This window comes from Muntiacus reevesi, chromosome 3 (genome assembly GCF_963930625.1).
Source record: "Muntiacus reevesi chromosome 3, mMunRee1.1, whole genome shotgun sequence".
NCBI lineage: Eukaryota > Metazoa > Chordata > Mammalia > Artiodactyla > Cervidae > Muntiacus > Muntiacus reevesi.
In genome coordinates, this window is record NC_089251.1 from 167,522,275 (window position 1) to 167,536,237 (window position 13,963).

At 39.7% G+C, this 13,963-nt stretch overlaps 1 protein-coding gene across 1 annotated transcript in view; it reads left to right on the plus strand.

Annotated features, from left to right (window-relative positions):
- Nucleotides 1–2,011: 2,011 nt before the first annotated feature.
- The window catches only part of NOX3 (NADPH oxidase 3), a 65,454-nt gene continuing 53,502 nt past the window's right edge, over nt 2,012–13,963 (plus strand). Inside the window, exons 1-5 of the mRNA XM_065927752.1 lie at nt 2,012–2,059; nt 2,694–2,789; nt 2,906–3,016; nt 4,029–4,113; nt 13,254–13,399. Coding sequence (XP_065783824.1) covers nt 2,012–2,059; nt 2,694–2,789; nt 2,906–3,016; nt 4,029–4,113; nt 13,254–13,399 — 486 coding nt within the window. The remainder of the gene's footprint in view (nt 2,060–2,693; nt 2,790–2,905; nt 3,017–4,028; nt 4,114–13,253; nt 13,400–13,963) is intronic.

Genomic DNA, 13,963 nt, shown 5'->3' on the forward strand with positions numbered 1-13,963 from the left:
CAACACACCAGGTCTCCTTGTCCTTCATTATCTCCTGGAGTTTAATGCAAACTTATGTCCATTGAGTTGGTGATGCCATCCAACCATCTCATTCTTTGTCACCCCCTTCTCTTCCTGCCCTCAATCTTTCCCAGCATCACGGTCTTTTCCAATGAATCGGTTCTTAGCACCAAGTGGCCAAAGTATTGGAGCTTCAGCTTCAGCATCAGTCCTTCTAATGAATATTCAGGGTTGATTTCTTTTAGGATTGACTATTTTGATCTCCTTGCTGTCCAAGGGACTCTTAAGAGTCTTTTCCACCACCACAGTTAAAAGCATCAATTCTTCAATGCTCAGCCTTCTTTATGGTCCAGCTTTCACATCCCTACATGACTACTGGAAAAACTATAGCTTTGAGTATATGAACCTTTGTTGTCAGTGACGTCTCTGCTTTTTAATATGCTAAGTTCATCATAGTTTTTCTTCCAAGGAGCAAGTGTCTTAGTTTCATGGTTGTAGTCACCATTCACAGTGATTTTGGAGACAAAGAAAATAAAATCTGTCACTGTTTCCTATTATTTAGGTAAATGAATATTCATAATTATCATTATTGCCAATTTTAATTTTCTTTTTAATTTTAATATTTTCTTTTAATTTTAATTAATATTAAAATTTTAGTATTTTTAGAATAACTAAATAGATTCACCATATGAGGATGCAGAAAGCTTAAGCAATTATTCAAGCCTCCTATTTCCATCTTAATTATGTAAAAACTTTAAGTGAAATATTTGAGCAAAAAAACATATTGCTGAAATTGGGCCAACTTTGCCCACCAGAGCAGTCATAGTCACTGTATTTAATAACTGTGTGTGTGTGTGCTCAATCACTGAGTTGTGTTCGATTCTTTGCAACCCCAAGCACTGTAGCCCTCCAGGCTCCTCTGTCCATGGAATTTTCCAGGCGAGAATACTGGAATGAATTGCCATTTCCTACTCCAGGGGATCTTCCCAACCCAGGGATCAAACCCACATCTCTTGCATCTCTTGCATTGGCAAGCAGATTCTTTACCACTGCACCTCCTGGGAAACCCCATGTAATAACTGCAACTTACACAAAATCAGAGACTGGACCAGACCCAGACAGAGCCACTCTTTGGATCACTAAAGCATGAAAGAATATTCTCACTGACCTCCTGGGTACACCAGGTGGGATTAGGGGGAAAAAAATACAATTCATTTTGCAATCCCACAAAACTGTCTCCTTCATTCCTTATAGTTACATATTTTTTGAATATTTACTCATTTGGCTGCATCAGGCCTTAGATGTGGCATGCAGGATCTAGTTCCCTGAACCGGGAATCAAACCTGGGTCCCCTGAATTGAGAGCATGGAGACTTAACCACTGGACTACCAGGGAAGTCCCATCCACATTTTAAATTTATGAAAGTTCTTCCATCTGTGTTTTTTTTTTTTTAATGATTCTTCTCTGGTTTTCTTCATCATCTTCTGAAAGATTTACTTATATTTATTTACCCATCATTCTATGTTTTCTATAAAAAGCTTTTTTCGAAGAGGAAGAAAGGAAGTGAGGAAACAAAAATAAACAAAGCGGCAAAAATTCTATTAAAATGTTTTGCTGTATCCAGCCTTCAGCAGTTAGGTTATTTTTCAAATTTACATAAGGACTTATTATCATCCTGACTGCAATCATGTAGAAAATGAATGGGGTATAAAGTACATGAGACTAATTTAATAAAACGAGCTTTCTTTTCTTGTGAAATCTTTGAAGAAAGGAATCATTAGACAGAGACTTGCCTTGTTTTCACCCAGGTCATGAGGCATGTCAACTTGGAGATGTGCCTTTGGCAAGAAGTCCTTAATTAGAAATTCCTCAAGAGCTGCTCCCAGTAGGTGCTTCCTAAGACAAAAAGACAAAATAACACAGCAAAAAAGCCCTTGCTAGGGATACAACAACATCCAGGCTGAGGTGAATGAAAGAAATAATTTGCCAACTGCAAAAGAGCAAAGCTGTCATGATGGGATGCTGGATTTTGAATGAGAGTCTCTCCATCATATTAGTAGTAAGTATCATTTTTGTTATTCAGCTCTAAACATATACATTGCATACCTTGATCCTTCGGATAACTTGTATAGGAACACTAAGTAATGTGAAGTATTGCTCTGCTTAAAAGACTAAAACTTGTTAGAAAACATCCAGGAGATACACCTTGGTAAATCTTAATTTACTCTTGCAGAATCATGCAAATCATTATTTTTAAAGTCAAGTGGTTTTCATTTGCATCGGGTATGAATGTTTCTGTAAGTTGAAGGAAGTGTTTGAATTAGGCTATGACATTGGAATTTTTCTAAAGTATTTTCTGAGTTGATTTTTAAGGATTTCCTCCTTGACATCATTGACTTAACACATTATAGCAATGTTAATTAGGAGGGTTCTGTACTTTTCATTAAATTCCTTAAAGTATACCCCTATGTATTTCAAATCTTTTTTAATAAAGTTAACAATTTCTTATCATGATGATGATAACTGTTATGAAACTAACCTATAAGAATTAAGTATATGAAATGATTCTGATTGATATTGAAAAGCTTTTCATTTCGCTTAAAAAAAAAAGACCCCAAGAACCCCAAGTGATTTTGAGAAGAAGGAAAGGTTGAAGACAGTATTGATTGGCTCTTTTTTCCATTCTGCTCTAGCTTTCATGGCTGGGAGTGAATTTATATCTGTTTATCGACACATTCTATTGGTATGAAGAGGAAGAGTCTTTCCTTTATACGCGAGTTATGCTGGGTGTAAGTAGATTTGGGTACTATGCATTAATTATCATTTCAGAAAACAAAATGCATTCTATTCCCCCCAGTTTCCCTGTTTCACTGTATCTCTTTCTTATGTCTTTACATACTGACAGTCAACACTCGCTTGGGCTCGCGCATCTGCAGTCTGCCTGAATTTTAACTGCATGCTAATTCTATTACCCGTCAGCCGAAACCTTATTTCATTTTTGAGAGGGACAAGTACTGTAAGTACTAAGTTATTTAGAAATAATTTCCGTTGTTATGATCTATTAATATAAGTGCTATTGAAAACAAAGATGTACTTCACTACAAAATTCCCAATAATCCTGTTTAGATTGACATGTGCTTCTTTGTAGAGAGGACACACAGCTAAAACTGAAAATCGGAAATTGGTACATTTGATTTGTGTTTTCCTTTTGCCATTGACACCTTACATGACATTGGACTCATTGCTCAACCTTCCCCTGATGCATCTGCTTCATCAGAAAAGAAAGGCTAATAAGATTGACCTGACTCATGAAGATGGAAGCGTTATAACAGCTTGAACTATTACCATTTCTGATTAAAAGGAAACAGATACGTAGATGAGTCAAATGCCACTAGAGAAACGTCTCTCTGAGTTTTCAGCCCAGGAAAACACAATTAGTGTACATAGATTTTAGTATGTAAATTTTAACCCCTAGCAGACACAATGGGGCATTTCCTAATTATGTAGATTTCACTGCGTTGAGTACTTACCTGTGTTTCCTGCCAAACAGAATAATGCACTGTACAGAAAAATGAGACCTTCAACAACCCTTCTAGACTTAATAATTTATCATATAATCATCTTCATAATTTTATGAATATTTAGATGTAGATGAATATAGAGCCTTTCTTTGTGTAATAAGGAATAATTTATAGACTACTTAAACCACATCACTGAGGATGATGGTTATCATCTTCATTTTCTAAATTAGCTGATGCATGATTATTAGCAGGTTTATTCTAGAGTTTTGACTTTTAGCCAGGGAGCTACTAACTCAATCACTTTTATTGAGTTGGAATTTCAGCAAAGCTAGTAATAACCATTTGATTTTGCCTGTTTGACTAATTAATGGCCACTAATTTTTTGTCCAGGTAGGCCCACCTTTAGTAATTTAGAGGGAGAGCTTGAGTCTTGCTCTCTTAACTCTCATGACACTGCTATTGCTATGATTTTCCCTGAATAAGACTTTCTAATTTTTGTTACTCTAGTGCTTCAGAGGACCATGGAGGAGGCAATTAGACAAAAATCTCAAATTCCACAAACTGGTTGCCTATGGGATAGTCATTAATGCAAGTAAGTGCTTATTATTAATTGTCTGATTAATTTTATAATACCACACGTTCACTTAATAGTTTTGTTTATTTCCTCCCTGCCAAAGACTCACCCTTAGGAGAAAGAAATCTTTGTCTTCCATCTGACCATACAAACCTTATACAAATGGATTTTTAAATTTCTAATTTACACTCATGCCTTCTCTTCTTTACCAAGCCTTCAATTTGTCAAGGAAAAGTTTATGAAACTTCATTTTCATTTCTGAATAATTAAGCTTGTTGATAATACCATGGTAAAGACCCACTTGAAAAATAAGCACTTTGTTGTTCAATATAATTCACATCAGAAATAAAATTGACCTATACTCAAAATCCCATTCAGTCATGGGAAAATGACTATCAAGTGGTATCATGGGCAATAAAAAGAAGAAAAGCAAGATCATGTGAACGAGGTTTTGAATAGTATTGAGCTAGTGGATATAAAAGGATCTTGAAAAGATCTGAAGCTTTATAGGCATATAAATTGTTATCACCATTTCTTGAATTAGAAAACAAGAGAGTTCAAGATAAAAGCACTAGAAATTAGCATCCAAGGTCAAGGTTAAACTCTGGTGAGACAGAAACGAAGAGGGGCAACAACCAACTGGCTTGTGGTTTTGTTGGACAACAAAGACATTGAAATAAAAGGCTATCTAAACAATAAAGAGTTATGATTCAGGACGGTTTTCCTCAAACTAATTTAACTATAAAATGTTTTTCTCTTGTTTTTATCCTCTCATGCATAAAAAAAATAGCAGAGTAAAAAGAACATTCAAAACAAATATAGATTTAATTAAGCAACAAGACATGACAGACGGTGCCCCGGTGCCAATTAGCACAACTTTGGGTGTGTGCTGAGACAAGTGGGGAGAGCTCCCTACTGGCTGTCTTCAAAGCCAGATTAAGCCAACCCAGGAAGTGTTTGGAAAAATCCTTCAGTGTTTGTTAAGAATTAAGGGTAAAACTACAGCATGTCCCAGAGAAAACCAGAGAAAGTTTGGAGGACAAAGAGCAGGGCTAAGTCATCTTTGTGTTCCAAGGCCTGCAATGGTGCAGAGTATGTGTAGATGCCAATATTCTTTGATGAATGAGTAAATGCAGGAAGGAATGAAGACTCAGGGAAGCAGATTTAAGCTCAGAAATGGAAGCCTTTGCCAGACCTTGAAAATTACCTGAAATTAGAATAAGGGCCCCCTGAGAGGGCTGAGTTCCCTGTGGGGGGAGCTGTTCTAGTGGAGTCCAGATTGCATCTTGGAAAGTGCTTCAGAAAAGGAATTCAAGGAAACTCTAGGCTTCCTTTAAAACCTGAGAACCTTTAATTCTGTTTTAAAGGAGGAGATAAAACACACTACAATGGCAGGAAGAATGCTCACTCTGCAATAGCTTTAAGGCAGAATTGGACTCTAAGAGAAAGTTATAAAGATATTATAGAGAGAAGGAACAAAAAAACCCCAGAGCATCAAAACATGTCAGAAAAGGAATCAAAGAATAAATGAAAATATGTGTTATGCAATGATTTTTTTCTCCTTAAACCTTTGGGTATATATATTTCTTCATGCAGAATCATATATCAATAAGATATATATATATCTTATTGATATATGATTCTGCATATATATATATCAGTGATGCGTGTTGAATATCTGCCTCCTGTGCCCAAGATACCATGATAGTAACTATATATAACCTCCTGAAACTGGTACAGTCAGTAATGGTTTCAGGGTGGAGCATAATTCACAGGGACAGCAGTTGACTAGAATCAGATGACCAAGTTATTTTATACGCCTGCTACTGATGGGTTGTGTGATCTCAGATAAGTTCCTTATGTCCTACTCTGTGGAATTAAAAAAAAAAAAAAAAACAATCAATAATGCACTGTATCCATTCTTATGAGATGCGCAGACCAGGTGCCAGGAGTGGACCTCTTGGAAACCTACAGACTTCAAGCCATTTGCTGCTGCTATTGCAGACAGAATCAGCTTGGTGGGCAGGCTCCCATCACCACGGCCCGCCCACTGTGCCCCAGCTCATCTCTCACCACGCCCCCTTGCTTTTTCCTCGCTACTGCTGGTCCCCGAGCAGGCTGTGCATTTGCCCTTGCTATTCCCTCTGTCTGAAATGCTTGCCCTCTCCTTCTTCACTGGATAAATGGTCACCATATCCAGGGCTCCGTGCTTAGCCAGCTTCCCCCTGAGCTGCCAGACCTGGGCTGTTGGGCTTCTTTATCTCTGGGCCCCAGCCACCCCTCCTACCGCACAGTACAATTTCTCAGACTCCGATCACCTTAAAACGTGAGACTGTGCCTTATGCCTCTTCCCTCTCCCAGTCCCGGCACATAATAGGTCCTCAACAAATCTGGTCTAACCTTAGGATGAGTAGGAAAGTTGGCCAGCAGGAAAAAAGAGATCAAGGGATTTCTTGGGACAAGGTGCTCTGAAGCGTTCAGGAGTTGCCAGGGAACAGGGACCGTTTTGGGGGTGGACGAAAGATACAGTGTGGGCAGCGAAGAGATTCAAAATGATGCCAGTCATCCAAGATAATCAATTCACATTCTGCTCTGACAAGACAAAGCAGGATGCCCGTTCTCCCGCTTTCCCTCACAAATCCCTGGAGAGAATCAAGTCTTCTCCCTGGCCCTCTTCTCCTTGAATCCCCACTGTTTGCCAGGCTCCCAAACGTCTCCCGGGGCTGTGCCAGCAGGGTCTGACTGCTTTTAAAAGCAGAGGCTCCTCGTCTCCCACCGCCATGGCAACCAGCAGCCCTGCTCTTGTTTCCACTCCAGGCAGAGGCAGGAGGGTGGAGAGAGAGCGCTCTGCTTCTCCCAAACCCTGACAAAGCAATTATTACATTTCACATTGACGAAGAAACGCGGCTGGCAACTGTGCTTTTAGGGGGAGAAAAATGCTAAGCCCTGGTTTCATAGATATACCTTTGCTTTTCACATTTTGTCCTTCTGGTAGATTCACTCGGGAGCTGCTGAAAATGTCCCCATGCTTGCTTTATTAGCATCACCCATTACGCTGCTTTTCAAATAGCCGACCAGCTTAATAGAGGTGTGTAACCTTGGAAGAAGTGCATCCACGTCGAAGTTTGCGTGCCAGCCTCTAATTTCTCATCCGTTCCCCTATAAGTTGAACTGCAGGCTTTAATTGGTCAAATCATTAAAGGAGGTAATTAGAGCCTGGTGAAAGTAGGCTGGGGAGGAGGAGGGAAGAGGCAAACAATGGTATCTATAATCAAGGGCATCACCGAAAATGCAGTGACAGGAGCTCTTCTTTTGGCTTCCTGCCTCCCTGCTTGCTTGCCTACGATAAGAGCTGCTGGAGCCTTCTTCAACCATTAATAAATCATTTTCAGAGCCCCATTTTCCCTGGTATAAAAATCATAGTTTTGCAGCCTCTCTGTTCTTGTTAATGCAGATCTTTCTGGGCTCTGGCCCACAGGAGACCTTGAAGACCCTTCCAATTGAATAGTCGTGCTTTAAGCCCGAGCTTCCTTCCAGGGGGCTGTGAATGGTGACCCCGGCAGCTCCGTCTGCCCCTGTAGTTGGCATCTGCTAGGTTCCAGGGGTGGATAATGACCCACAGGCACCTCCTGATTAGTTTGTAAACCTCAAGAAACACAATAGAGACAGGTTAAGAGAAGTGACCTCAGAATCGGGATGCTGAGAAAAAATGATTTGGAGGCCCCACCACAGAGAACAATCCCAGAGGCCCAAACGTTTTCAGACCTGATCCCAAAGGGATGGCTACTGATCTAGTTCTGCTTGAGGCATGTAGAGTTCCAAGGAGGCATCTCCCCAGTCCTGCCTCACACAATTTAATGTGATTTTCAAATGATTGGCATGCACAGTATGCCAGAGAATATGTGTATTCTTGCAGAAACAAGACCACAAATTTGAAAGTTTGGGGCCAAATTCTGGCTGCAAGAAACACAGCCAGAATTTGTCCCTGGGTCCTTCTTTCTAAAGGCTGCTTAATTAGGAGGTGACTAACTCCAAAATGACTGTTATCACTGACAGGCAGGCAGAAAGATAGCATAGAACTGACCACACTTCCAAGATTCTCCCTCAATTATGCTCCCTTTGATCTCCTGAAAAAGAAAAAGAAGGAAAGAAGGGAGGAAAAGGAACTTTCTCAGGGCAACTGGCTCTAATTGTAGCCTTTATGAATTTTTTTTATTCACTCTTCAATAAAAGCTCCTTATTTGAACTCCAAAGTTCACACACCAATTAAATGTGCATTTGTAGTGTGTCCAAGATTGCAGCTCTCTTTTAACTGTAAAAAATATTTTGGTAAGAAAAAATAGTGGAAAGACTGAGCCATAGCATCTTTTAACATGGAACTCGGGTGGGTTCTGGAAATGTGTACCTTGGGATCTTCCAAGCGATCGGTAGAAGGTCCCCTGAGACACCATGAGGGGAGAACCCGCATAGCCGGTGACACTGGATTTGCCATAAGACTGAAGAAGCTTCTTTAAGACAGTGTTGATTTTGAAAATGTTTTAAAATGTTAAATTTCATGTTTGCTCTCATATTGGACTGCAGCTCCCTTTCAGATGACAAATGTTCCCAATTAACTTCAAATGGAGACATAAGAGCCAGACAGCTGGAAGGGAGCCTAGATACCACGGTTTAGTTCAACCCACCCCTTTTACAGATGAGAAAACAGGGACTAAAAGAAGTTAAGTAACTGAGACATATCCTCCAGTTTTCTTTCTCCCACATGCTCATACCAAATCTAGTAACATGATTTTGATGACTAAGAAAGAAAAAATAAAATCGTGTCACTATTTTATCATATACTTGAAGCAACTGTCACTATAAACATAGATAGCACAGCTATTCATATTAAAATAACTAAAACGTATAAGTGGAAGAATAGAAAACATAATGTCTTTAAAAGAACAAAATCCATCTTTCCCCTGATAGGTATCAAGTTCCAGCAACCCTGGATTTGGTAGCCGGAAAACCTTTGGTTCCAAGCCAAGATTGCAATAAAATCAGGGTACAACCTAAGAGAAAATGGATTCTCAGGTGGCTCAGTGGTAAAGGATCTTGCCAATGTGGGTGATGCAGGAGATGCAGGTTCAATCCTTGGGTCAGGAAGATCCCCTGGAGAAATTGCAACCGGCTCCAGAATTCTGGCCTGGAAAATTCCATGGACAGAAGAGCCTGGCGGGCTACAGCCCTTGGGGTCACAAAGAGTCAGTCATGACTGGGGAACTGAGCATGCACACGGGCAGCACTGCTCCTGTGCTGGGCTCAGTCGTATCTGACACGTTGTGACTACGTGTACTCTAGCCCCCAGGCTACTCTGTCCATGGTATATTCCAGCAAGAACACTGGAGTGGCTTGCCATTTCCTTCTCAAGGGTTCAAGCCCGTGTCTCTTGCATTTCCTGCATTGGCAGGTGGATTCTTTACCCCTGTACCACCTGAAAAGAAAGAACATGGAGGTAGCTGCGGAAATGAAACATTTAAGATATGAATTTTAAAGTACATAGAAAAAAATGGAAGGAATAGCTTTCAATATATTTCCTGAAGAGCCACCTTGTGAAAAGCATCTTGGGTTTTCATACTCTACTTCGTTAGTTTCTTCAAATTTGTTGTGAGAAACCTGGCAATAAGAATAGATAAAGAGCTCAATATCTTTGCTTATGAAATAAATGTACTTAAATTTAGAAAAAAAATAAATTTAGTTCATCAATGCCAAATGCTCATATAGAAATCAATCTAATAGAAAGTAGATTGTGACCAACAGCTCATTACATGGGAGAAAGAAGCTATAGAATGTAGACTATAAAAGACCTAGACTTTATCCTGTGTTCCTTTTCTGACCATCACGTGTAGGTTATGTAATGGTAAATACATCACTTAATTTGGGACTTGAAGGTCAGTGTCTATTTCTGTAAAATGGGAATAACTCCTCTCTCTCTGCTCTGCTTTAGTCGACAGAGGGAGAATTGAAGGAGGTATGAGCAGAGGTGTGTGGGTGAAGGGATAAAATGCAGACAGAGGATTTATACCCACCTACAAAGAGGACTCCAAAGATAATGATCAGTCATCAGTCTTAGGAGCTCTTTGACTCTAGATTAAAGACACCAAGCGAGCTATTCAAAGAGTCTAGCTAAGCCCTTAGGAGAAATTCATCTTCAGTAAAGTATAGTGATTATTGATTAGAGAAAAGAAGCAATATAACTTAAAGGTCAAAAGATTGGGCTCTGGCATAGGCAAACAATCCCATGGACAGAGGAGCCTGGCGGGCCATAATCCATGGGGTCCAAAGAGTCGGACACGACCTCTTAATTTATTAAACACTGATCTGTAAAATGGGAATAAGACTAATATTTGAGGATTACATGAAATCATATACCTAAAGAATTTGTAACAGCATTTGGAGTATATAATAATATATATTAATGATATATTTATAATAATATTATATATATTATATATATAAATATAATAATAAGTATTCAATGTATGTTAGCTAAGAAAAACATTACTTGTTTTTCAAAACTTTAAGTCAATTGTCAGAAAACAGCTATTAGAAAATACTAGACAATGTTTATGTTGAACTAAGAAAACAGTTTCCTTTTTATATGTAGCATATTGCAAGAGACTGCTTCTGGATAAGCTTTTCTAGCTCCATGGATGCTGGGACCAAACAAGACAGCCCTTTCAGAGATATGGCCACATATATTGACAAATAGAACATATGAGGAAAGAGACCACCTCTTGGGTGCTCACCTCACTAAATCCATAAAGAGATAGTCAACATCATAGACTCAGAAACACTGTCTCGTGCTTTTCATTCTTAAGTAAAAGCTTCAACCAAAAGTATATTTGAATTGATTTCCAACTTAAAGGCTGTAGAAAAATGTGCAAAAATACATATTAGCAGAGAAAATGCTACCCTAACAATGCTGCACATAGATTGTCGCTCTGGACTTTCTCTTGTTCTGTAATGTCACTCTGCACATAATTACTAAGGACATGCACGCTCAGTCGCTTCATTCATGTCTGACTTTGTTACTCCATGGACTGTAGCCTGCCAGGCTCCTCTGTCCATGGGATTCTGCAGGCAAGAATACTGGAGTGGGTTGCCATTCCCTCCTCCAGGGGATCTTCCTAACCCAGGGACTGAACCCGAGTCTCCTGCATCTCCCCTATTGGCAGGCATATTCTTTACCACTGAGCTACCAGGGAAGTCTTACTAAATTCAGGCTGGAGCTAAGCATGCGCCAGGTGTTGAGATTTCAAGATGATCCAGTCTTGAGGGGTCAAAATCCATCAAGAAACGCAGGTAAAATAATCAGAACCATAATATCTGGAAAATGTCATCAAGGCATCATCCATGCCTGCGGAACTGAAGAATGCTTGAGAAAACAACTTTTGAATTGGGTCTTAAAACAGGAGGATTGCTTTGCAGGGCAAAAAAGGGAATGGCTCTGTTAAATGGAACTCAGGTGACAGAGAGAAGAGGACAGTTAGGAGGTGATATATTTAGATATATTTCTAAATTTATCTGCTACTAGAACCAAATGCCACCGACATTCACAGAAACTCCTGCTGTTTCCTTTTCCCTCACTCCACACACCCACTCCAGTATTCTTGCCTGGGAAATTCCATAGAAAGGGGAGCCGAGTGGGCTACAGTCCATGGGGTCAGAAAGAGTCAGACTCGACTGAGCTACTAAACAACAACCAGACCTCAACTCACAGTGTACAACCATGGCTGACCCCAGAACTCACCCACACTATAGAGACTTAGAATAGTAGACACCTCTGCAGCTTTTCACTGTGGATGCGGTGGGGGGGCGGGGGGGGGTGGGGGTGGGGAAAGATGTCAGCTGGGAAATTACCTATCCTCTGGGTAATGAGCTCTCATTTCACACTTGAATCTGATCTCAACGGCGAGCATCATCTGGCCACCCAGCAGGGCTCCCATTGGCAGGAAGAGCCTCAGGATGTTCTTGTCTGAATGCTGTGGCTGCTGGCATCCCCATAGATTTCAGAAGACAAGAAAGTAGCACTGGGTATAGACTGCTTAGGCCAGATGATGCTGTGATCTGAGCTTGTTCTCTTCACTTGGAATTTAGACATCACCAACTCCCAGAATTAGAAAACTAAATTTTCTTCTTAAGAATATACTGAGAGGTTTAGTTTCATAAATACTTATTTTGGTCCACTGGGAATAACATATGTAAGTATATGTGTGTATGTGTACATATATGTATATGTATATATATATTCACTAATATGTATAAAGTAAGAATAAAAATATAATGTCTGAAAGAGAAAAAAAACACTGTCTCTTCTGGTATCTATATCATATGTCACATGCATATATATATGTGTGTTTGATATACAGTATTCTAGAAAAATACTTTCTGATTTCTTGGGAAAGAAGAGATGTGTGTGTATGTGTATCTTCTTATATATATGTATAGGGTAGAATATATATATAATATATATAAGAATATATATATATAAGAATATATATATAATTAGCTTGTGTATCAAAATATCTATTCTATTCTATGTCCAGAATGATTATACATTTATAATTAAATTATGGTGAATTGGAATTTACTTTATGTCTTAATATAGTTAAAATGAATATGGTGATGGGTTGCACAGCCAAATTAAAAAAAAAATGAATGTGCTGAATCATACAGTATCTTTGAAAGTATTCAGTTCATTTCATTCAAGACACTAGGAAAGATGCACAAATCACTCTTCCTTGGAGGTTACAAAAACCAGAACAGAGAAACTTGACCAGAGAGACATTGAGCTTTTGAGTAACCACAAAGGGAGAAACTTACATGGTGCCTGTTCTGTGTTGTCCCCTACCCATGAGCGAATGAAGTCGCTCAGTCGTGTCCGACTCTTTGCAACCCCATGGACTGTAGCCCAGCAGGCTCCTCTGTCCATGGGATTTTCCAGGCAAGGGTACTAGAGTGGGTTGCCATCTCCTTCTCCAGGGGACCTTCCCAACCCAGGGATTGAATCCAGGTCTCCCGCATTGCAGCCAGATGCTTTGCCGTCTGAGCCGCCAGGGGAGTAACCACAAAGGAAGAAATTCACACGGTGCCTGTTCCGTGTCGTCCCCCACCCGCAGCCATCCACATCGTGGCGCATTTGTTTAATCTGGAGCACTACCACTGGAGCCAGTCGCCAGAGGCAGAGGGACTTGTGGCTGCACTTTCCAAACTCGGCGACACCCCAAACGAGACCTACCTCAACCCCATCCGGACCTTCCACACAGTGAGCTCTTCTTGCATGTCACATCGTTTCTCACCCCCTAAATCCTTCCTTTAATGATATCTTTATAAGGAATCCTTTATTTCAAAAGCTTCTGATAATAGTTTTTTAAAAGCTAGGGAGCTGGTTTCTGCCACACGCTAACATCAATTTCACCTTTTAAAAGAAGTTCTTTTCTTCTGCCTCCATCGTTGCTAAGAGGTTATGAGCAAGAAAAATTGATGCCACTTAATTAGTTTATAGCAAAAAGAAATAAATAAATACACCTAAACAAGAAATGAAATAACCTATTAAAACTTTAACCTTTAAGTTTTTAAAGTAGCTCATGATTAGATATTTTTTACCAACAATAGAATCATAAAGAACGTGAACTGCCATCTAAATTCAGGGATGATGAATTGGATGTCTTTATTTTCAGTTTGCAAATTGTTTTCTGGATTGCCTTTCCTGTGTCATTTTTGGCACACAAATGACTAGCTAGTTTGCCAAATCTGACGCTGGACACAGCAGCTAATTCCATAATGAGACCTGCGTGGCCAGTGACATCATTAATGCTAATTAGTTGTG